This window comes from Gymnogyps californianus, chromosome 18, assembly GCF_018139145.2.
Source record: "Gymnogyps californianus isolate 813 chromosome 18, ASM1813914v2, whole genome shotgun sequence".
Lineage (NCBI taxonomy): Eukaryota > Metazoa > Chordata > Aves > Accipitriformes > Cathartidae > Gymnogyps > Gymnogyps californianus.
In genome coordinates, this window is record NC_059488.1 from 1,120,990 (window position 1) to 1,146,988 (window position 25,999).

Consider the following 25,999-nt stretch of genomic DNA (forward strand, 5'->3'; position numbering starts at 1 on the left):
CAGCATTGCGTGCAAGGCCAGGCACTGCCCAGTGACCCAGCAGAGAGGTCTGCGCAGACCCACATCCCGCTCAGATCCCAGGGAAAGAGCTCTAAGGTGGTGAAAAGAGAATAAATTGTAAGCATTAAGATTCTTTTCCAGATTATACGTATCTATAAAAATACATGTATATATAAAAACGTGTGCGTTTGTGTACGCACGCACGCACACATATATATGCATGTATACATATAAGAAGGGCTGATACTTGCATCTCTGGCGACATTCCCTTGTTGCACCCGGCTCCTACCCCCTCCTGCCACGGCAGCCCCAGGACGCGCATTCTCTGCTGACACCCTGAGGTGCTGGCGTTTTATTGCATGAGCCAGATCCTGTTTCACAGCACCGAGGGCCCCGGCATCCGGGCTCGGACTGTGCAAGCCAAAATGCAGGAAACACCATCCCCGAACACACGCTTTGCTGTTGACCTGCATCAGGCTGGAATCAGTCCCACACCACCTGAGAGCAGTTTTAGCTACCTTTTTCATGGTTATTGCTGTTTCACATAGGAAGGAAGAGCTGTGTTCTCACATTGCTCTTATTATTTAATATCTCGCACAGATTTTCGAGCCACTGGATGATGTCAAGCTTTAGCCAAGCTTCAACTGCAGACTCTCTCCAGCTCAATGTCCAGAGGAACGTTAAGGCATTGCAGAATACCTTAAAATAAACGTAATCAAACAGCAACACAGTCCCAGCCCTCCTTCCTTCTCCTCTGGATGTGCTACGCAAGGGACAGAGGAGCTGGAAGACTCTGATTGCTTCATATGATGCACGAGAGGGGCATCACCAGCTGCTGCTAACAGCAGGTGAAGGCGATGGACCCCTCCTGCCTTCCCTGCACGTGGAGGACATCTTCCTCACCTCCATCCTTACAGCCTCCAAAGGACTGACAGACAGACTACACAGGAGAACTTGTCTGAAGAGTACAAAATGAGATCCTGACAGGCGATGCAAGCGACTCTTACCGGCCTCTTGCTAGCAGTGACAGAGAGAGCAGTCCCCAACAGCACAGCATCACAGCGATCATCACTCGCATGGTGACCGTCCAGGGACAGTTTAACCTCTCATTCTGCTTGGACACTGCAACCAAAAAGCTCCCCAAGCATGAAGGTGGGTCCCTTTCCAGGCCAGGAGGTGCAGGGCTGACAGAGAGCTGCTGCTGCAGATGGCAGTGCACCCAACAGAGCAGCACTGAAACCCCTGGGAGCAGGTCTGAGCTTGCAAAAAGCTCACTCGGTGTCTCTGCTGGGAACTACACAGCTTTGGAGAGAAAGCAGAGACAGCAATGGTAGAAGACAGCTCTCCTAGCAAGAACTAGCATCACCTTCTTCTGGTCCCACGTGAAATCCAGTTAGCACTCCTGTGGCTAGAGCAAAACTAGGATCAGTCCAGGCTTCTTGGGCCTGAAGCTCAGTTACCCAATTTGCTGAAGTGATGCTGTGCCAAGCTGGGTATAATTGTCCCCAGGGTGCAGGGTGGAGCTGGGCTGAGGGAACGATCCTCATGGGACGGCAGAGTTTGAAGCCTCCTGGTTCGGCTGGGGAAACAGGACCAACATCACGGAGCAAAACGGGAAAGAAAAGGAAATTACTGACACTGGAAAAGTTCAGACGGGATGGAAAGGGGTACATGCACAGCCACAGCAGAACCAGATTTCACTTAGAGGACAGCATTCACCACAGTCTCCATCAAGCATGGCATCAAGCCAGGAGGGAACACACGCGCTGACCCAAGGGAGGTGACCCAATAAAGCATCATTTCTTTACCAGCCCTTTGGGCCTTGGATGTTGCATCCCTTGCAAGGCCGTGACACTGCACTTGCTCGGTGTTGTGCTGAATTTTGCCTCCCCTGCTTCTGAGCAGCACAAAGAGCCTCCAATTAGAGATGAGGATAAAGCAGCAGCAGATCCAGAACATACTTCTTCTCCAGAAATTCCCCCCGAGAGCCACGGTGACAGAGAACATGCTGCCTGGTGGAGGGAAGAAATCAGGCTGCAGCATCAGTGTCCAGACTTGGTTCTGCCATTCCTTTCCTGCTTGCAGCACCGCCAGAGCTGATGTGCAACTGCCGGAAAGGTGTCACAAAGAGGATGAATAAGAACAGGAGTGAATTTTCAGTTCTGCAGATCCCAAGGCTGGAAGCAAGTCTTACTGGTTTTGGGTGGGGGCACAGAGAGAGGAGAGGACTACGCAGCTTCTGGGACACCAGCTAAGTCAAATATCAGTACTTGGTCCTGGAAGCAGAAGTACTCCCCAACATGAACCATGAGGTGACCACATCTCCGAGCGCCGTGACTGTGAGGCACGGAGCTCACGCTGTGCTAACGCAGAGATCAGCCCCATCTTCTGAATTCCTGTGGGGCATTGCTGGGTAACACACTGGTACCAGTGACGTGGTCAGAGCCTCCACTTGGTGGAGACAGCAGCGCACATGAACTAAGGGAGAACCTACCATGAGTCAGATCCCACTCCTGGGTACCTGCAGCCATTCCTCTCGTGATGGCTCTGAATGCAGTCCCCAGCCTCATGCCATCACTTTTCTGGGTGAAACAATGCAATTTTACAGTGTTCAAGTGTGGCCTTCCAGGGATCAGCTGCAGTTCCCTCTGCAGGTCCAACCTGCATTTAACATCCGTGGCATGATGTTCCCTGGGAAGACAACATTCTTCAAACAAAGCAGTGTTTGCATAGGACAAAAACTTCTCAGAGAAATCAGACCAGAGATGAGCAGAGTGCACAGGCACATCTAGCCTAAACCCATCTCCTTCCACAGGGTGCAGCTAACTTCTCCATGTCTTTGAGCTTTCCTGGGGAATACCAACCTCCTTTACTGTTTAATGTCTTGTCTTTACTGAGATGTGGAGCTTGGCAATCCAAGAGGCTCTTCCTTGCTGAGGAGAGGAGGCAGAAGCCTTGGGATCACACACTGCTCAAACCGTCACTCAATGGCATGCCTGGTTGCTCCTACAGGTCAGGTACTGTTTCACTTTCCAGAGCAGACTCTATGGATTTTAAACATTAAAGAGGCAAACAAACATTGCACTTGCATGTATCACTCCTCTGACTAAGTAGGCCACATAGCCAATTACTGTATTACCAGCTCTGCCATCTCACAATGCTCATTTCAACATTGCTGCCTGCTTTGATCATCAGACTTTCATCTTCCGATGACGTTACGGCCACTTTCATGTCAAATACAAGTATGTGAAGGCAGAAGAGATTTAAGGAGGCCTTGATGAAGACTCATCGTGGGGAACTGGAAAGGTAGGGGTAAAAATGGGTTCCTGGACCCATTTAGGTACAGCTTCCCTTGGTCCTACACCCATGGTAGTTCATGCGTTGCTTTAGCACGGACAGATGATGCAGCGAGACAATATGGACAAATGACCGTGCCTGAAGTACGATTTTGGCTATAAAGCTGAGTAGCCTGGATGATGCCTCACCAGCATCAATGCAAGGAGCAACGCAAGGGCGATGCAAGGAGCTCTTCCAGATGGAAGGACAGAAAGGAAACGGCTGAATGTTCACACCGGTCTCCTCTGCACGGTAACACTCTACCCATGAAGCTAGCGGCCCCGCTTCCAGCCGGTGTCCTGTGGAAGAAGGAAAGGAGGAGAAGGGGGTGCAAACTGAAGAGCTGCAATATGGTGCCATTTTCATCTTTGGAGAGTGTTTCTTTCTGGCTGTGATAAGCGGAACCGGCAATGACTGAAAGCAAATGGGGCCCGTCAGCTGCTGCAGCCAGAAGAAACTCGCATTGCAGTTTGCTTTTTCTGATCTGGAGTAGCATTCTCATAAATAATGAAAGTGACTAAAAGCTACTTAAAAAACACACACTCCTCCCTTATGAAAGAATGAGAAAAAACCCCAATTATAAAAGGACATTTCTTCCAGCTAGGAATAATTTGTCATGTAATTCTCTGAAGACAGCAACAGAAACATGCATGCTCTGTGCTCCCTTTTGAGTGATCTGTGATTGCATATGTACTCAGATGGCTTCTAATGAGGCTATTTTTATAGCACACATCCTGCTGAGCTTTTGGGGAGGGGCAAAGTGAGATCAGTGGAGAATCAGTCTTCAACGTCAGCTCCTGTGTATTTTCTCCTCAAAAGGAGAGGAAAAGGAAACAAATGTGGAAGAGGACATACCGCTCTGAATCAACACCTACAAACAAAGCTCTTCCGCCCCAGCAGCAAACGTGGAGCATCTTCAGTTTTTTCCTGGACATCACTCAAGCTGGAAGAACCAGAGACACATCACTAATGCCTTGATGATATCAATGATGGTGATACCCAACTCGCCCTTGGCAGAGCATGCTGTGTGCCCACTTACACAACTGAAACACACTCTTGTACAGTCCTTGGTACGCTCTTCTGGTCTGCACGACCAAAGAGGTTCAGAAGAGCGCAGTAATGAGGACTGTGCGCTGGGCAGCTCAGGGAACATGCTTTGCAGAGCCCACCAGGGCAATATCATCAGTATGATGTTACAACTTATCTTCTTGAAACCGATGTGCAGTTGGTCCTCCCATGCCGAATCAAAAGGCCTCAGCTGTTAGAAAAGCAAGCAAGCAAATAATGGGGGAGGCTGAAGCTGGGCTCAATTTACAGATGTCTGCCATGGTTTTCAAAGAATCAGAAGGTTCCTGCCATGACGGGAGCTAAGGGAAGTGGAATGGGCAAAACAGATGCAAATGAACTTTCTTTTTACATGGACATGATGCAAGCAGAGATAGAAAAAGAAAGATGTAAATTTAAAATCTGCTTGTCTGATAAAATATTTGTGGTGGCCTTCCTATCCCTTCCCCATAGCTGCCATATGCTGCCTGGGGCAGCCCAGCTGCGTGGGCACTGTGCCTTACACCAGGAGGAGGGAGATGGAGCAGGTCAGGAAGCGGGGGAACCGCCTGGTGTCCTTCATCAGGGACATCTCTTTTGCAGACATTACTCGGCAAAAAGATTTTCAAGTTCAGGGTTCAAAGAGAGAAAAGATGGGAGCTATTTCTTCCAGTGTTACAGCTGAGCACTTTTTTTTCTAGTCTGCATGCCTCCTGCTTCAGCTTTCAGATGTTCCCTCGCAGACTTGAAAGCCAGAGACCAACCAACTCATTCAACCCAACCTCCTGTGTCATGGCTCACAGAGCCGTTCCTCTCTCCAAACTACATCTGCAGCTTGAGCCAGTGCTTCTTTTATAGAGGCTGTCTTGATTTTGATGTGTAAAGTGCTGGAGGAACCATCACATTTCTGGGTCCCTCCTCTGCGTAATTATTTTCCAAAACAGGCACCATACTTCCAGCATGGATTTCTGCCTCCAGCCATTGAGCCAGAATTCACGTGGTTTGCTGGAAAAGAGATTCTGTTACCAGGAATCACCCCTCCATAGGAGGGAACGACCTCTTCTGCTGTCTCTTGAATGAAGCAAAGCAAACACACTTCCTTAATGTATACTGTATACATGCTAAAATATGTCTTCTAATTCTTGACTCTTTCCATGAGCGTTTGGGAACCTGTCCACATTTCGAAGCACAGATACAGGAGCAGGACAAAGTATGCCACCAGCACTCTTAATAACACACGTGGTGGCAGTCCATGCTGGTGCACGTGTCTGAAATCCAAATTTTCTCTTCGTCACAGAGTTGTACAAGTAGTTCATGGTCATTCGTGTTCCACCAGGAGATTTCAGTTCTCTTGACAATTACCATTTTCCAAGATGCCATTGCGCATTCTTAAAGTGTGGGTTTAACTTCTGAAAGCAAACATTATAGGAAAAAACTGTTCACTCATTCTCTGAAGTTATTTTAGGGAATGGGAACTCCTTCCTCCATCAGTGCTAGAGGAGTGAAGACTTGCTCAAATAGAAAAAAAGAAAAAGCTGGTCAGAGCTTCAGGGTGTCTTCCACATGCAGTGTGCTCATGTGAACCTCATGCTTCAAGGACTTCAAGGTCACTGCTACGTTGCAAGTGTTACTTCAAAGCTCTGTATTTGTTTTGTCCATGGTCCTATAGGCTGCTTGGTTGTTCTTCTTCACAAGGCCGGTGGATCCATCCCTTGCCATACATGACTTTCTTGAACGCACTGATCACATAAACTGACCAAAATAAGCTGAAGCTTACCAGGATGAACGTGCAACTCTCGACGGCTGTGAGGCCCATGCTCTGAATCAAGCAATTAGATTTGGGACATCACACTAATTGGGCATGCAAAGAAAATTTCTGAGGCAAGAGAAGCAGCCCAAAACCCTGTCCTTATCTGGGACACATTTAAGTTTTCTGCTTTCTCCCCCCAAAATAAACTGAATCAGAGCACAAGACCATATCCTTCTGCAGGCAGAAGTATAACAGTAACTGCCATTTAGGTTTTCCTGGAAGAAATTTGCTCAATAAATACCAATATTGTTATGGAGTTCATAAATTTAGAAGGACCTGAAGGCTTTTTAGAAGAGAGATGCCTCAAGTAGGATCACTGTCTGCCTCTAAGGGCAGCCCGCTCTTAAAAACGGAGGTAACAGCTTTCAAAAGCCCCAAAATAACTAATGCAACACTTGGTGGTATGGTGTGGTGTCAGTGCTAAAATCTGGCGAAAACAAACAAACAAAGCAGCATAATTTTTCCAATTATCTTGGTCTACTAAAACACACAACCTTTCCTGACAACAAACACCACTTCAGTAAGTGTAAGAGGAATTTAATCGTGCGTGCATTCCTCAAGGGATGCTCGGCAGCTCCAAATCCTTCAGAAAAGGTAAACTACAGGACCAAATCAGGCTGCCTCTCCTCTAGAAATTAAACATTAAAATACAAACCAGAACAATAGTCAAGAGCCACAAAGAATTCCTAAGGTATTAGCAAAACAAATTCCCTTCAGTCCTTATTAGGAATATCTTGAGGATGGTTTGAAGACGAAAGTCTAACCAAATATAAAAAAAATTTGGCTTATCCAACAAAAAACAAACGTGCACTGTTTGCCAAAAGCAAAAGAATTCAGTCGGATAAAAAATGCGACATACAAATGATGCAGGTTAAAAACTAAATTTAAGATGATAATAGAATAGCTGCCAGCGTCTTTAAATTTTCAAGCGTGGAAATGTCAACAGAGACAAAGAAATTCAGGGAAAAACAAAGAGAATAGATTAATAGATTTATTTATATCGATCAAAGAGCTCTATGTTGCTTGACTAAGAAATGAATGAGGGGGTGATAACTGTCTGCAAACGGCCACAGGTTCCCCAACACGGCCACGAGGAGCCTATGCCGGACCGTGCCACCGACCCGCCGGCGGCAGTGCGGCACGGCACGGCCGCAAGATGAATGGGATAAAATGAGCAACAGGAAAAGACAGACAGAAAAGGAGACAGGACCTTGAGACTGGGAAAACTCTCCAGCTGTGGAGAGATACAAATGAGGTGGCAGATGTCCTGCTGCTGGAGATACACATGCATTTAACATAAACAAGCTAGAAGGCTCTACGCCATTATCAGAACAACCCCAAGCTGGCCAGGAGAGGGGGTGACCCAAGGAAAACAATTTCCTGGTAACTCAGCTTTGCTGAAGGCATTATAGCTACCGCGACTCAGTACTTCACGGCTCCAGAAAGGGATGTTTCTCCACCTCACACCATCCGAAGCCCTCCGACGCTCTGGCATTTGGCAAATTGGTGTGGATTACACAGAAAATACGCCAGTCCCACAGGAGCCAGGATGTGTCTGAGCGCTGTCATCTCTTCGTATGTGTACATTTGACCTTCTTTTGGGTTTCAAGGAAACCTGCCTGGGTTTCCCACAGCTTCTGCGCTGGTCGCAGTACAGAACTGAACTATCCACTTCTCTTAAATTGGCCAGAGGGGACTTTTGGAGGGGGTTTGTGCTGGTTGGTTTGTTTCTTTCTGAAGATGGCTGGTGAGAACCTTTCCGAGAGCACCACAGCTTATTAAATACCTTGCCTAATTATTAATAGTTTTCTCTCCTTCTGACGCAGGATGAGTCTGAAGCTCTTCATGCTCTGGGACTGAAAATCCCACAGGTGGCCTTTTAAAGAAAGGGGAAACAATAATTTTGCTTCTTGGAAACACTCAGCCTTGGCCTGTTCCCTCCACAGGGTGTGGAGCCCTCTCCCGAGGTTCGGAGGACCACAACTTCCAGCTTGGGCACGCATGGAGGCTGTCCTCCCCAAATGCTGGGGACCTGGTGAGGACTGGTCAGCTGAGAGAGGAGCCTGCAGAAGAGCCGGTGCCATCCCAGGGCAGAGCCTCCCTTGGGTTACAGGAGCTGCTAGGAGGACGTGTCTGCAAAGGACAGAGCAAGCAACGTGGGGAGGAGAGGGAAAGATGCCACCAGCGAGGCTGGAGAAGGGTGAACTGAGAAGGAGGAAAGTAGGTGCGACCACTTCTCGGTACCTTCTCCTGCAGCTGGAAAGTCACATCTTCTAAGGCAGAGACTGAAACAACCAGACTACCTAAGCACCACGGCTTGGTCTGGCGCATCGGGGAAAACTGCACCATGTCAGAGGTGGGAGACCTCCGTGCCCCAGCCTAAAGCACTGCTGGGCACGCTCCTGCCTGCACAGCGCTCTGCCTCCCTCCAGGCCAGCACCGCAGAGCCCTTCTGCTGGACCCCCATCTCCAAGAGACCTCCCACCCTTTTTCGGGACCTCTACCACAGTGCTGTTAATGCTGCAATAAAGATGAGACCCACCCGTGCCCTCACAGCCAGCTCACAACCCCAGAAGGTCTGGGATTTTACCTCCGTTTCGGGAACGGAGCGTGCTTTTCTGCACAGCTACATCTGTGCTGCGAGCGGGTTCCCCGGCTGGTGACAGCCCTGGTGCAGACGGGGGCTGAGCTTCCAGCTGGCTCCATTCCCTCCGCAAACAGATGCAGTTCCTATATCAGGGTCTGATTTATTCAGCAGGAGTCTCGCACATTAAGTGTAGTTAAGTCTGAAAACAAATCTAATGACTTTAAAATAAATAGCCAACAGAGGACTTGAAACTAAAATTCTTCCTTCCTCTGACACCCACCATATAAACAACAATAATTATATAAAACCGTGTCTAACACATGACTACACAAGGCTCTGGTGACCAAGAAAAGCACACGCTGCTTGTCAGACATAATTGCACATTTGGTTTTTCAATTATTTCATGTCAAGATCCAGAGCCCACCATCTGAAGGCTGACATTAATTATTGGTAAGTAGTTAGTTTTACAATAGCGTTATGGAGACTCCCAACGATTACCCTGAGGTCTGCAGCTCCCAACGCTGTTCCCACACTGCCCACCGGTCCCTCCAGGCCCTCCAGGACTGTCACGCAGACTCACACCAGCGAGTGGTACCGAATCTGGTCCAGCACGTGCAGAAGTGGCTTCAGAAGAAGCTTCAAGAAATTTCCCAGTAGACAGCAGCAGGGTAACTGATCCCCAGGCAACGTGCCTCATCCACAAGAGCCCACGTCACCTACTGATGCCATCTTCCAGTTGAGTCCCTTCTGAGCCCCCCTCGAGCACCCGACTCTTTGCGATGCACTCCAGCAGCTAACTGCCCATCATGCAAGAAAACATCCTGCCTTTTATTGGCTTTTAATTTGCTGCCTTTTAATTTTGTTGACTGTCTCTTTTTTTCTTGCAAAAGGAAGAAAGAAGTCTCTGATCTACCTTTTCTGGAGTGTTCAAAAACACGCACAGCTTTGTCATGTTGTCTCTTAGTTGTCATCTTCTCCAAGGCAAACAGCCATCTCTCTTCTAGCTCCCTTGAAGGAAGGGGGTTTTATGCTCCTAATAATTGTCTTCACTTTTTAAAATTTCCCATTAATAAGCATACAGTGAGGTACAGGAACCACGCACAAGTTAATAAGGTAGGAGAATAGTGAGTGCTTGCTGCCACCACTAATTCTTAGCTGCAAACAGCTGCACACGCTGAACCGTGTTATTTCAAAGGCAGCAGACAAGCCTGATCAGAGCTGTGGGGGTGATAAGATCATAAAAATCCTGTGCCTTCAGAGCTTTACACATTTACTTGAAACAGAATAAAATCAAGTCAATACAATAAATAAATAAAAATAGGATCGACCCAATACTACGGTCACCACATTAAGATCAAGCATGCTATAGTAAAAAAAAAAGATAAGTTGCAGAGAGATAAAGTTGTCCTGGCAACCTTACTTTGCTTATATTTTTTACTGATATAAATTAATCGTTGAAGGCTTCCCTGATAGTTTGCAATTAGTGAGAGTTTCAAGCAGCAACAACTTTGAAAAACATCTACCTTGTATCTCCAGCCACTAACGACCTCACAGGTTTTGTCAAAGCCACATTTCAACCTTCAACCACTGATAGAGCTTTCTTGAAATATTAAATTCTTATTCCGTTTTATTTTTTTTAAACAGACTTGGTAATTTTCCTCTTTTTGACCATCTTTTGTTCAGTCAGGTAGATGCTGAAGTGGATTTTGGTTCCACTTTTCTAAAAGAAAAAAGTGATGGCCAGCCTCACACCTCTTTTTGATGTACGTACAGAACAGCAGCGATAATGGAAGGAAGTTCTGCCATCCCGATGGGCGCTCGAGTACCCGCCTGTGGGGAAAGCCATCGCTCAGGCCCAGGAGGATGCTCAGGCGCTCGGCCCCAAGGGCACCTCCCGCACGCCCGGGAAGGGAGGACGCCCACAGGGGACACCCCGAAGGCTCAGCACCCACATGGACAATGCCCTCACCCACCTGCTCTGCAAAACCCTCCGGCGAGAGCTACAAAATTGAGTTAAAAGTCAGAAAAAAGAATTTAGGGGAAGGAAGCGATGCCTGGCTCCTTTCCCCTTGCTTCTCAGCCTACGCCCAGTTTTCCTTCCAGCATTTCGTTCAGGCTAATTCCTAGCGTCCCGAGAGCACGCACTGCTGGACCGCACTGATGAGCCACCCCAAAACTGGGAAAAGAGAAGTTTTCCTCTGCATAGGACACCCGATGCTGGTGCTGCTCACTGCTGCCGAGCCCAACCCAGCAGGCACCCCAAGGATGTTCAATGCCGGGCAGCACCGCCATACCAAAAAGGTGCCGGTAATGAGGGTATTTCATTCTGAAACGCCGAGCGGCAGAGCCGGGGCGCCGGGGAGGGACCGTGGCTGTTGCGGCGGGGAGCACTCGGTGCACATTCAGCAGTGGGAGGCGGGGGGAGGACCTGCACCGCAGCGTTTTGGAGATCAGAAGAACAGAGCGGGCTTGTAACATGGAAGGATGTGTTTCACCTGAGGGATAAAACTTGAGCAGTGCTTTCAAGTCTCTGGAGGGAACAGGCGGGTGCTCTGGCATACGGTTAGCGGAGAGACGGTATCGCTGGCAGTGCAAAGGGGACGACATGAAACGCAGCTCGAGCTGTGAAGGAGGCAGGCAGCGCCGGAGGAGAGCACTGGTGCTCGCTGCTTTGCTGCCAAGGGCTGTGGGTGCCCAGAGAAAAGCCTCGTGTCTCACCGGGGTCTGCTCCACGCAGCGCGAGTCGCCTGCCCAGGCAGGGGAGCGGCGCCGAGCCCTGCAGTGGCAACCGGCAAACCTCGTCTGGGTGCACCGGCGGTGGTCTCACTCCACGCAGATCATGCCGATGCGGAGACAGTGGCTTCTGCGACACCATCACAGCTTCGCTGCTTGTGCCACTGCAGCGTTCGGGGCCTGCCCACGCTGCTGTGCCCCCTCGCTGAGGAAGGGGCAGGTGATGCTGATGGAGACGATGCCAGGATGGGGTGCAGCCCCCCATACCATGCTGGCTTTTTTCCATGGCAGCCAAATTTTCTGTTGTCCGTTGTCCCCCATCCATGCTGATGTAACCCACAAACGTGCCTCGGGCGCTTGGCAGTCCCCCCAACAAGCTGTGCATCGTCCCACCACGTGATGGCACCTCCCTGACTTTCCTACCATCTTCTCCAACTCTCATGGATGTTTCCGTGCTCCACTGCAGCCTGCTCCCCCTCCCAGGCCACACACTCCCCTCCCTAGCGCATCTTCAGCGTTGCTCCTGTTTCCAGCCTGGCATCTCTAATCTCCTACATCTCCACCTATTTTTACCACAAAACCTTTTGAACCCGGGAGGTGAGTTTGCCACTTTACTTGTGGATGGCAGACAACCAGGAATCAGCTTCGAGCACGCACGGGACCAGGTAAATCCTGCTGTCACCAAAGCCACTCTTTGCTCTTGGCTCCCACCACCTCCCCAGTGCTGCCTGGCACATCAGCGCTGTTCTGCAGAGGAAACCCAGCTAAAAGGAATTTGTGCCTGGCCAAGGAAGGAAAGTTGCCCCTTCTCCATGCTTTCACAGCTCTGGACTGAGTCCACCAGATAGAGATGGAGAGGGACCAAGAAGCACCATCTTTAGTGCATCCCAGAAGGCCCAGCAAGGTAAGATGCCCTACAGCATCAGCAGGAGATGGAGAGGCCACAGCACAGGGCAGACCCAAGCTCAGCATGTCCCTCTCCTTTGTGCCGGGCTTTCCTCCTGCTGCTCGTGCCAGCGCTGCGTGCCTCCTCCCTGCACGGCACAGGGCTGCCGGGACACGCCAGCCAGGGAGCTGCCACACGCCCCGGGCACCCTGCCCACCATCACGCACACCAGGAGTGGCAGCAAACGGGACACCTGGAGCAGAGTCCCCGACGTGGGACCTGACAGGTCCCGCACCCATCACAGTGGGAGCAGCAGAGACATCCCTTAGCAGGATCAGAGGGGGCTGGGGTGGTGGGACACCCCTCTCCTCTCCTACTGCGTGGGAGCAGGAGGGTCCACACCCAACCGCCGCAGCACAGCCCAAGGTCTCCATCCAAGAACCTCATCTTGCGATGGTCTTAGCACCCCAGTGTGGGCACGGGGCTGGGGGGACTCAGCCATACCACCCCACACTGCATGCAAACTGCATCTCCCTGCACCTCTCAAGGCCAGAACGATCCTTCTTGCATCTATCCTTTTAGCAAAATCCAAAAACGGGTGTATGGACACTGTGCTCTAACAGCTCCCAACTCATCCCTCTCGTGTGGTCACCCTTCACCGCCCGTCTCCGAGATGGAGAGCCGCCTCCAAGCAGAGCCGCATCTGCCCACCACATCCCACCCCAGCAGAGAAAACCATCCACCTACCTGCTGGAAGAGCTCCTCCGCCCACTGCTGTTGCTCTCGTCGGCCTAAGGGGCAAAAGACATCAAAAAAAAAAGGCTGTTTAGGTTAAGAAAGACAAGACTGCCCTCCAAACTCTTCCTGCTAGCACACCGAACCCAAAATACCTGGGGTTTTTCCATTCTGAGTTACACACATGCCCCGTGCTCAATGTTGGTGGGACATGCCGTGCACTGAAACCCCGGGTTGCAGGAGGCCGAGGCAGGATTTCAGATGCAGCCCCACCACGGAGGTGACTTTCTGAGTCGATTCCCTCCAGTTGCTCTCGTGCAATTATTTTATTGAGCTTTACCAAAGTCTAAAGCAACGATCCCTCCTATGCAAAAATATGCCATTTGCAGGAGGGAAATAAGGTAGAAATAGCCAAATTCAGTGCTGTGTCCAAGCTGAGATGACCCCGCTCCTGGATTCGAGGGGCAGGTCCAGCGCACCTCCCTTCGTTAGCGATGAATTGCCTAATTGAGCCCCTCCGGGCCGTTAGAAGGGGCTGAGCAGGGAGTAACCAGGGTCTTCTCCTTTTCGCCTCCTTCCCCCAGCTCTCTGATGAGAGGCTTCCTTGGAAAGACAATATTATTCCAAACCCAGAAATTTTATTTCTGAATTTGTGCAAACACAAGTTAAAAGATATTAGCTGCATTTCACATTTTGTGCAAATGGCAGAAACAGGCAATTCATGTGCAGCAGGATGGGGGCTAGCCAACGATTTCGATAAAATAAACCCTTTTTTAATTTAAATGCTAATGCACTGAATTAAAATTTAATAACTGAGGAAATTGAAAAGCCGAGCAGGAATATTGGAAATAAATCCAAGCAGAAACAGCTGAAATTAAAAATTCTAGAGAGTGGGAGGATAGCAGCTAAGCTGTCTTATATGATTACATTTTTTTTTTTATTTTTTTTTTTTTTCAGAACGAAGGGGGGAAGGAAAAAAAAAAATCCTATCTTTGGCTGGCTGCAGGGCAGTAAATCGAGAGTGCTGTGATTTATTGCTCAATTTTCCTGAGGGAAAAAGGCTTTCTTTCATGCTGAAATATTTCATAAATTTCAAGCCAGCATAAATTCTTAATTTAAAAGTTATGGAGGTCACATTTAGTGCACTGGTGCAATTCTGAAATCTTAAAGGAATAGCAACCAAAAATTGCAATTTGATTCTATTTTTTTAATTCTTCATGTGAAATTTTGTTCAAAGGGATTCTCCAAGTTACATAAAGCAGAAACACATCCTGGCTTCTGAAGGTTTAAGAAATCCACTGGAAATGAAGAGATAAAAATCTAATTCAATTACAAAAAGGTATTTTATTATTATTATTATTATTATTGTTAGCCACTTGAGGAATTTCTGTTAAAAAATTTCCTCCCTCCATTGCCTGGGAAAAGCCAGAAGGGAGGAGCTGACAATGTAATTGCTTCTGTTAGATCTCCAATCTTTTGTGAGCACTGATATGTTCATTTGTTATACAGCTGTTCAGCTACAGAAAGGATGTCAGAGCACCCATAATTCAAAGCAATCAATCAAAAATTAATGATTTGTCATGCTTACACAATGGAAAAAAAAAAAAAAAAAAGCTTTATGGGTTCCTGCAACTGGTAGATTGCTCAAACCTTCGGGGCATTTTCTAGAAGATTAGATCTGTGTGTACAAAAAAAAAAGGAAAAAAAAAATGGGAAAAAGGAGACTTAATATACAGCCAGGGCAGAAACCTTGTGGGGTGCTGGGGCACTGGTGTTATCTGAAATGCCCTAGAGATGGGGTATGCTACAACTCCCGTCTGTTTAAAGAGTTTTCTGCACAACCCAACCTCGCAAGTCACCCTGCGAGCCACATTCCCCAATCGCAGAGAAATTGCCCAGGCTCCTGCAATTATAATTCCACATGAAAAACGCCCGCTGAATATAAAGGTCGCCTGGACGAGTGCTCGTGAAAGCCGCAAAATACAGAAGCCAAAGCTAAAGGCACAGCCTCGACTCTGCCTTCACATCATCTGTGGGACCACTCCAGCCGCAACACCAAGTGTTACCTAAATGTTACCAAAAATTAAAATATTTCAGTTTGGGAAGCACATAGCCAACCTCAACTTTGCAAAACTGTCTGAGATTGCGAAGTTATTCATCCTCCATGTAAGCAAGAATTTCTTTACATGCAAATTCATTTCGGGAACGCGTCGTGCAGGGATCGTGCTCCCGATACGAAGCATATCCATGTCCCGATGCCATATTTTATTCCTGGTTATACACAGGTGTTAGCTGGTGCCTCTGGTGTGATTTACCGCCCAACCTAACGCAAGTATTACTCTGTGAAGGATCATGCATGTAATTCATTTTATGTTCTTTTTCATATTTGTATTTGGAGTTGAGCAAAATGAATTGCTGGAAACAAATGACGTGGTGACTGCAGCCTCTGCGATTCCCAACCATCACCGACCGACTGCACAGCACTTTCTGGGGCCAATACGCAATGTTATCACTGACTTCTTTTTTTGCTTACCTTCCCCATTCTGTGTCTGTCTGCCCTGCGTGATTTCCCCTTTCTGTCTTTTTTTTCTAATTATTATTTTTTAGAATGCCTTTTTTTTTGCTTTTTGACCTCTCTTCATGAGCAATTCACGGACTCTCCTCTCTCAGGACATAGCACATACCAGTGCAAAGAACAAGACATGCATGAAGAGCATAGAAAGGGAGGTGCAGTGGTGCGACCCCACCAGCGTTACGGAGTTTCTTTATTTTAAAAGAAAAAAGAAAAAAAAAAGGAACCGCAAGAGGTAAGAGCTCTCAGTCTAGATGGTTTCACACCAGCCAAGATGCTCTTGGAGAGGAGGCACCCCCTGGGCATCTCCTGGGCATCCCCCATGGGGGAAACACTCAAAACCCACCGACAGAAATGGGCAGAGCTGGCGCAGTTGTTTTTGGGCAGCTGCAAGCCCACGGCTGACTTCCTAGTTTCGATCCATTAGGCCTAAACAGCAAGCCAGGTCTGAACGAAATCAGATCTAGCTGTCTTAAAGGTTTCTGGATGCTTAAATAAGCCCATCCTCACCAAAGGTGCCACCAGGAGACACCTTCACACACTGCTCCAGTTTCCAAACCTGCAATTAACTGGCAAACTTTCTGTGCCAGCAATTTGCCTTGGTTACAAACTCTTTAGGAACAGCTCTGTTTAGTTCAGCACTTGTGCAGCACCAAGCACAGCAAATCCCAGCCCGACCTAAGGCTGCAAGATGATTTAATCACAAATCACCAGCACCCGCACTACTCGAGACCACGGCGTGTCCAGCCAAAGCGCGGTAAGATAATTTCCTCTGATCGTACAGGGTACGCGAAGGTGAAAAAGCATGATAAAGAAGCGCCATGGTGTTCTTCTCAAACTTTACAAAATAAACACAAGCTTCATAAAAAAGGAAATATTTCAGCAAGTGTATATAAGTTGACCTACGCGAGCCATTTGACGTCCTCAGCTCTCCATGGAAACGCAGGGCCACCGCGGCGCGATGCCCGGGACCCTGTGAGGTGGCTCCGACCCTCAGCAACCACAAAGCAAATCTCAAAAATAACCTTGACGCCAAAGACCTACGGACTCGAATCGGCGGACGTGTCTTTGGTGCAGGGCTGGGTGGCAGCACCCATTGTGCTGCCCGAAGAACCAGCCGTCGCACCCGGCTGGACCCCCCTGGGGCAGCCTGGGCAACTGCCACCTCAATGTTCAGCAGAACATCTCCACCCCGCGGTGGCATCACCCCAGCCTCCAGCCCGCCACCCCACCCAAAGGGCGACCTCCTCCTCTCCCGCTCCGCTTGGGGCTCACCTTCAGCACAGGGAAAAACTGGGAGACGCGTACACGTATTTTTTAAAATCTGGCTGAAATAAGCATTTTTCCTTTTGTTTTGCAGTAAGCCCATTTGGAATCACATGTGAAGGGATGATGCCTTTTGCAGGCCACGCTATTAATCCATTTAAAATAAAACGTTGCATTTAAATTCTAAAAAGTGGTATTTAAGGACTACAAATATCGTAAGCAAGCTGAAGCGGTGAATTGCTGGAAATCACCATTTAACCGCGAGCAACCAGAATGGGCCAAAATGGGTCAGAGCAGCTTTCGACAAAGTAATGTCTTTGGGAAGGGCAAAGAGAAATCTCCTGCGCACCCGTTTACCCAGGTAATTTAATTCGGTGACTTCTTCATTTATAATTGAAAAAGCAGAGGAGCAGAGTTTGCATCTGCCTGCCAGTCGGCGAGCAGGGGAGGACGGACGCGGGGCTCTGAAACACAGGCTGGATAATTAGTCATACAATCTCTCACGTAAAATAATTTACAATTCAAAATATGATTCCCTAAAGCTGCTTTTGTACGTATCGGGTACGTTTAAGGTAGTTTTGTTTAACTAACGCTAATAAATATCTTTTAAATTAAAATGCATGAAAGCAGAATGTGGTTTCTGGCCATATGCTCCTCGACTCAAGTTGTAAGCGAAAAGTAAATCATGTGATAAATAAGAAATGTATCAGTCAACATCTCCTAACACGATAAAGTGTCAAAAATTAGGAGTCCAAGCAGATGTATGACTGACCCGAGAAATCCATGTTTATAGAAAGGGTTACACTATATTGGGAAAAAACCCCAACATTTTAACAGTTACTGCAAAACAAAAAAATAACTAAAAACCATAAAAATGTTAAATGAGATTTCGGAAGATTTAAGCACGGGCTTTCTGCCTGATCACTTAAATTATGATTAAAAACAATTACACAAATCACTTGGATTTGCATCCACGTACGCCATGCTCAGATCTGCTCCCACGGGCGTGACGCCCAGCATGGGACGGGGGTGCCAGGACCCCCCCATCCGCCACTGCCAAAGCCCTCCGCAGGGGGAAAAAGGTTTTAAATCCATTTATTTATTCGTACACAGCCACCCACCCCCCCATGATTTGCCTCCGAACTCCATCCTGGCTCTGCTGAGGGGAGATGCCCCTAATTCTGCCTGGGGTTTGCAGGAGGAGCAGAAGCCGCTCGCCCCAGCTCCTCTCCCAGAGCAGGGAAAGTCAGCTTTACTCTCCAGATGCTTTGTACAAGGGCTGAGTTGTTTGTTTTACCTGAGGAAAAAAAAGAAAAAAAAAAAAACAAAACCCACAACCTACTTTCCCCGAATGCCTTCCCAAAGACAGCTGAATAATTTTCGGCAAAACACAAAACACACGTACAGTTTAGAAACGAGCCAGCAGCACCCAGCGTGGAAAATTTCACCCCAAATAATTAAAATTTGGCAACAGGAGAAGCAACTGAAAACAGGTCTCACAAAGGAATGCGCCATAAAAATAACTGCAGGCCTGCCTACCTGCGCTGTCTGTTATTATTAACTTCAGAGCAACAGAAAATGCAGGAAGTGCCTTTTTTTTTTTGCCCTTTTTTTTTTTTAAACAAAGGGCAAGACATTGGCAGTTTCTTATTTAATTTTCATTAAATAGCAAAAAAAAAAAAAAAAAAAAAGAAACCCTGCATCGCACTGAAACATCTGCAGAGCACAAGGACCCATAAATATGCCCATGCCCCTTTTTTTTTTTTTTTTGGATCTTTGCTTCCTCCTGCCAATACAGCGGATGCTAAGGAAACCCAAACCCCCGGCTTTTGCATGGCACCCCAGTCCCCTACATCACCCCCATGTTGTCCTTCTCACCCCCGCCAAGCTCAGCGATGTTCCCCGAAGTTTATAAAGAGCAGGGAGCAATGTTGAGCCGATGGGTGAGCTGAGCAGGACCCGTGCCCAGGCGCTTCCCGGAGCTGGGGCATCCCCTGCACAAAGGAAAATGATCTCCGATGCTTTAGGCTGCTGTGCCGTGTCCCATCCTCACCCTTTGCCTTTGCCGATCCATAAGGGCAGCCTCTGAAAGGGATGAATTTTCCATCAGGGAACAAGTAAGTTCCTTGGGCCAGAGGAATGCGCTGCCTATTTCCTCAGCTGCAGCTTTCCCTCAAGAAACAACCAAAATAATAATAATAATAATAATAATAATAATAATAATAATAATAATATCTGCAAGGACAAAATCTGAGCTCTACTCAAGGCATCTTCTCCGGTCCTGCAGCAGAGCCGAGCCCCAGGAGCGAGGATCCCCCGCCCTGCCATGCCCATCGCAAGGTCTGCTAACACCCCCCGTCCTGACTGTGGGGCAAAACCGCCGAGACGTGGGTCGGGGATGCCAACGGCAGCTTTAAAAAATAGTAGCGTCAAAATTATTTGTGAGCATCCGGGGGAATTTCGCCCTTTTACTCAGCTGCAGCCTTGCCACGAGAAAAAACAGCGCACGGACGGGCTGAGGTCAGTGCTTCTTCCTGCGGCAAGGGGGAAAACCCAACAGTAAAAAAAAGAATCTGAGATTTTTGAACCCTCTGAGATGAGAACAGCGGGAGGGTTTTCTACTCAAGGTCATCAGAAGAAAAAGGCAGAGACTTCCATCCCGGCCGCAGAAGTGCGTGCGGCTCCTGCCAAGCCAGGGACGAGCTTTCCAGCAGGCGAGAAGGGTGACAGAGGCGTTGATGATGGGTACAAACCAAACCTGCTGGGGACACGCGCAGGTGATGCTCAACACCTCCACTGCCGGAGCGTGGGGACATCTGAGATGCGGTGGTACCAAAAGCCGATGGACCACCCATCGGTGTGAAGACCAATGACCTCGTTTGGGCTCTAACAGAGCGTACAGTCTCCAGTGTGAGAGGAAGGCGCTCGTTACTCCCGGGCACATGCATTATTTAAATCCAGCTTTAGAAAGACTTATTTTAACATTGAGGTTTCCCAGGTTCACTCATGGGAAGGTGCCAAGGTGACTGTGACCTGCAGGGATACGACCTGCCCCCAGCGCCCCTGCACCAGACAGACAGAGCATCCCGACGCTCGGCACCTGGGGCCACAGGGAGCTCGGCACTCCCCACGTGGCTGCTCTGAAGCCCCGTGTCCGGAGCGTGTTTGAGCAGACCAAAATTCACGAGGTTTATTGAGCAGCCACCTCACCCACATGAGCACCTCCACCACATTTACACATGCAAATAAACGCCTGCTGGAGACGGTTGCTCAGCCTAAAAAGAAACCAGAGTAGTTTCTAGATAGGCATCACCCAAGCTTGGCTAGGCCCCTGGCCACGTCCCCTTCTTGCTGGTGGCCAACCTCCCAAAGAGGACGTGTGTCAAGGAAGACCTTAAGCGGGCAAACACCATCACTGAGGGCCATGGTACTGCAGGATCACAGTGCTCGGGCAAGGACACCCAGGACCTTCCACCACGAGAGAGCATTACAGCCATCGAGGAGACGCTCTCGCCCCCCGTCCGGCCATCCCAGGTGAAGCCAGGGCTCTCCTCCAGTCCCACCCGCGGAGGTGCGGAGTGACCCTGCGGTACCGGGGACAATTAACAGCTGACGATATTTCTCACTGCTCGCCTTCCCGCAGGCTCCCAGTCGCCACGAAGCCGCTAGATGCCTCCCAAATACTAATTAGTAACAAACGCTAATGACGAAACCAGCTAGGAGGTTGATCAGCCCAACGCAAAGGTCAGGCGTGAGCACGGGATTTTACTGGGAAAGCTGAGACGGGAATGATCCCCTCTGCTCTTGTAGTTTCACTTCTGACTTCACCCGGGGCCCCTCTCCACGCTGATTTCAATTCTCTTTGTATTGGCAGGAGAATTATTTTTCTTTTAACTTCTTTTTTAGTTTGGTTGGGTTTTTTTTTGCTTCGTCTTGCAAACGGTGGGACTGGGTTTGCTCAAACTTCTCCCCAAACTCTTATCTGGGGCAGAGAAAATTGCAGCACGCAGGTAAAAATTGTAAGTTGGCAAATAATAATAACAAAAAACCACGATTGAAGTCTAGAAATTATTCTCATTCAGCTTCATTGTATTTACTTCTTCCCTACTGTTTATTATCTTCCCACTTTATAATCTTAATTTAATAACTTGGGCGTGTTGCCTGCATCCGCCCGATTTCCGAGCTGTCTCAGTAACCCGTAATTACAAGTTCTTCTAAAAAGTTTCAAACTGAAAAGGTCAAATTCCTGCTGGAAAAGGCACACATGGGGTTCTGCTAACCGGGAGAGCCGTGCAAACACCAAAATCAGGGAGGCAGTGAAAAATCCCATCACAAAATCACCAGCAGCCTGGCCACGCGCTGAGCCATGCCAGCGCTTTTCCCTCTTGAAATGGAAAAAAAATGCCTTTGAAGGACTCCAGGTTTTTGTGTCGCCTACCATTCGCTTTGGCTCCCGATACTTCAGATAGTCGCAGACATGTTTAAAAGCTGTAAGCAGTTGCCTTTGAGTCAAGGGAATATTCATATGAGTAATTTTATGAACTTGCTGAAAGTACTGGCAGAATCTGTGCTTTGAATTTCAATTTTTCTCCCGTGGCAGCCCAGGGAAATTCAAGTAGCACGTGCCAGCAGAAGCAGACTGAAGAACGGGAACATTAAATAAATTTTAACCTAAAACTACAAATGTTCAAACAAGTATTAAAAAGCTTCAACCTGACGCACCTTTTTTTTTTTTTCCAAAACAGTCATGAAATTAAAATTATGAATTAAATCAACGCAGCAAATTGGTCTGGATTTAAAGAGTTACTCCTTGATTATAAGCAACTGAAAAGTAATCAAAATATTTTTTCCATCTCCTGTTGCTCAGTGCTCTCCTTACTCTGTTCTTTACGAGAAAAATAAACAAATTGAGGGTGAAGAGGAGAAAAAGCATTACTGATTACTTCTGAACTCTCATATTATAAAAGCTGGAAAATAAGAGTGACCGGACAAAACAACAGAATTACCTGCATCAAGCAGTTGTTTACAGATGGTATGAGTTTTGCAGCACAAGAAACAGCTGGAAATATTTTTAAAGAATCAATGTATATGGAATGAAACCTTGGGGGGGAGGAGGGGATTATTATTTTTTACTTGGGGGAAGAAAAAGGGGAGAAGGAGCCATGCAATAGCATTTCAGAAATCCACCCATTTTTCCAGGTTTCCAATTTCACAGGAAGCTCTCAGGAAATCAATTTTAAAAAAAAATCCCGTTACAGGCACTCTTCCAAGTTGATAAAACAAACGTATCTAACAAGCTACGAGTGCACACGGGGAAAAAAAAAAAAAATAGGCTTTATTTATACACGGAATCCCACACGTTTTACTACAGAAGTGCCGTTAAATGCATTTTGCTCAGGCGTTTGCGAGCAGGCACATCTCCTGGCTGCGCGTAGGCAGGCTTTGCTTTGAAATGCTGCGTCTGATGGGGCTGCGATAGCTTCCCACCGCAGGAGTTACCCCCACGGCACGAACCGCCAGGAACCATCCACCTGCAGAGGTCCAGCCCTTCCCTGCTGGAGGCCGATACGATGCGGTGGGAAAGACCTGAAAGTTGAGTTTAAGATGAATCACCTCGCAAGCGGAGCGGGCTGGGAGCACGTGCACGGGCTCTCGCCGCAGCTCAGCTGATGGGAGGCAACGTGGAAAACGATTTTATCTCCACTACACGTGGAAGAACTCAGCAGAACTTGAATGGGAACAGTTTAATCTACCCCAAAATAAGTCTCTCTGCAATCACAGTGAGAGCAGGGGTTCGCAGTGGTTGGAGACGTGCGGCAGGGAGCACAGCCTCCCAGGCAGTCCCGGTGTGGAGGTGGTGGTCGGAGAGCTCGGCATGGTTTGGCCAACGCAAAGACCAGCCAGGAGTCACCTCAAGCTCTCAGACAGCAGGACGTCCAAATCCAAACACACTCACAGGTACAACGCTGCAACACGGATACTATGCGGGAGCATTTTCTGCCATCGCTAGCCTGCACTCCTGATGCACGTCAAAGCAGGACAAGTGCCTGACAGCAAGATGGCCCATCAGATATGGGCCCATCTGTATCATGAGCTGTTGGAGATGCTCAAATCCTGCTGTCTGAGCATTAAAAACGATGCTGGGAAAGAGTTAGCCAAGCCTGTATTTGGAGGAAAAACCATCTCCTAACTGTGTACCTCCCATCTGCCCGTGAAACCTCAAAGTCCCATTGCTGCTTCCCAGCGTGAGAAGGACTGAGGCTCACACGGATCATCCTGCTGGTCTCTTGCAAGAGTCTGTGACCTTCAAGAAGCCCCAACCCAACATGAGAGGAAAAATTAAAAACAAAACCAAAACCAACTCATGTCAAGAATATCCTCAGAGGACTGCTCGCACTGGTGGGACATCCACCGGCCACAGCATCGTGGATCTCAGAGCCAAGAAGGAGCCCTGTGATGAAGCACTTCTTGGAAGAAGCTTTCATATGACTAAAATTTTGCCCTTTAAATCTGCATAGGCTGTGAAGCATGTCTCAGAGGAGCTGTTCCAGCTCATGGTTAAGTCATCTGTGTTTCAGTGGGAGTAATGTGATCCTTGGGCAGAACTGTACATTTTGGGGTTGGTTCTCTTTTTTTTTTTGGTAGATTTTAGAGAATGCTTTGGGTCCCTCCACAATTAACAGCGCTGCACAGATGCCAGGTACTGATAATGTTCAGCTTAAATCTGAGGTACATAATGAAAAATTAAACATTTGTCAAATACATGACAATCCAAGGCAGAAAATCAGTATCTGGAATTAAAAAATGCATAATTTGATAAATATCGCAGTGAGACGGTGTTAGGAACAGGACCATAAGGAGGTCCAGCGTTGGCCAAGGGTCCCCTGCAAGGCTGGCACCCGAGATCCCTTCCCAATGCTAGTGGGGAAGGCTGTCCATTTGCAAAATATAAATTTTATCCTTAAAAAACAAAATCCCTTGTAGCATTTAGAGATAGGCTATGAGGCTGAAACTGTAACATTCACCTTTGGCAGGTTAACTACGGGATGTCACCTTCTCTCCCAGTTTCGTATGATTGGCTTTTTTTAATAGCATGAAATGGTAGTAAATTTACTTCGGAAAGGGGGGAAAAAAAAAAGTCAAACCACATCGATCCAAAAGTAAGTAGTGGGGAAAGCACACAGAGCTGGATAATTTTTTCAAACTTAAAAAAGAGCAGTAATTACAGGGGGAAAATTCAGAAAGAGTTTAGTCTGTGTGGTGGTGCAGACCCCCTGGGCCACGTTGCAATGTCAGGACCAGCCAACACTGTGTTCTTGTTTTGGCTACAAGCACGGTGAGTTGGGACAATCTGGTGCTTTCTTGTCCTGGTTACGGTGCAGCAAGTTAGGGCAGTTAGGCACTCCCTAACCCTACCTGAAACTCCTGCTGCCTGGATCGTGGCCCACCCTGGAAGGTGCCAGAATTACCTGACAAGAATTGTGGCCAGAATGGAAATACATTGACCAAAGTCAATCATCTCACGATCCTATAAATAGCGACCCTAAGCGAGACCCTTTGAGCTCGCCGGGATCGCAGCAGGCTGTGACCCAGTATCTCCCCCTGAGCTGGGATACCTCTCGGTAGATTTCGCAAGGATTTCGAAGAGTAGATTTTGCGAGGATTTCCAAGATCGTCCGCTGATAGATGCCGACGAAGAGGAAGGGGTCAAAGATTGTCTGCTGACAAATGCTGACGAAGGAGAATAGTGAGTAATTCACTACAGTTAGATCTCGCTAAGTTTCAAAGATCATTTGGTACCAATAATTTACTAAAATCGGCAAAGAGAGAGAAAATCCTGATCATAGGTTAACCTCTGTATCTGTGTATGTGTGTGTGTTTGTGTGTGTGTGATTCGATTTAGGAAACTTTGTAGTGTTGATTATAGCAAACTTTATTAAATCACTCTGATAATTGGCTGATGATTAAATATTGTTAAAAATCATATAACCTAATCTTGTGATTTACCATAACAGTGTTAATAAATCTTAAATTGCTGCTACCTCAAAGTTGTGTAGGATCCATAATCACTCATTCCCCAACAAACTGCCGTAGTAACCCAACGGGAGGTTTCCTTTATATTATTTCCATCAGACATAAACCATTGACCAAGTCAGACTAAGTCTGGATCCAGCCGCACCTAGACTCCTCTCTGAGAAGGCGTTTAGAAAGCAAGGGGGTCCTTTCTGAACCTTGTGACTCAACGGGAGGGTCTCCCTTACCCTTCTGCATCTCCAGTCTCTGTGTAAATCATTCTAATTCGATTCTAACTCCATCTTCCTTTGTATGTTTCTTCCATGTAGTAAGTAAACCTTGCCATTGAACTTTGTTAAGTCGCACTTTTACACGTTCACATTAAAAAAATCACTTTTGCTAATATCTTTGATGGTGATTCTTTAAGTGATCTAAATCACTCATTTCGCAACAGTCTGCCTGGCTCCCTCAAAAATGAAAAAAAAAAGAAGAAAGCAAGAAAAAAAATAGTGAAAAGAGAAAAAAAGAGAAAAGAGAAGGAAGGGGGGAAATGAAGGAAGTCGGAGAAAAAGCAGGCTTAAAGTAGAAATCTTAGAAATTCTGCTTGCAAAATAACTCCCATCAGCCAACCACAAATCCTATAAATATCACCAGATCAACTCCCCGAGTAGATATAAATCAATGAATAAACAAACAAACCTCCCAGATTAAAAAAAAAAAAAAAAAAGAAACCAAAATAAAAAAAGACCAAAAAACACAGAAAAGCCCAGCTGCTCTCAGCAAGGGCGGGTGGGTTTGCCGGCTTCCCGAGAACGATGGCATTTAGAAAACAAGGGAAGAGGAAAAACAACTTTTCCTGGGTACCTTTAAGCCTGTGAAGGCTGCAGCAGCAGTGATCCTGCTGAGACACCGCTCCTCTCCTTGAGATATCCCAAATATTGCCCAAGGGCAGAGGGGATGGTGACCCTGCAACCCTCACCCAGAAGTCCACAAACGGGGCACAGCATTGGGAAGAGC

At 47.6% G+C, this 25,999-nt stretch overlaps 1 protein-coding gene across 1 annotated transcript in view; it reads right to left on the minus strand.

Annotated features, from left to right (window-relative positions):
• The window catches only part of ZNF618 (zinc finger protein 618), a 163,963-nt gene that overhangs the window by 80,946 nt on the left and 57,018 nt on the right, over window positions 1-25,999 (minus strand). Inside the window, exon 2 of the mRNA XM_050907735.1 lies at window positions 13,144-13,187. Coding sequence (XP_050763692.1) covers window positions 13,144-13,187 — 44 coding nt within the window. The remainder of the gene's footprint in view (window positions 1-13,143; window positions 13,188-25,999) is intronic.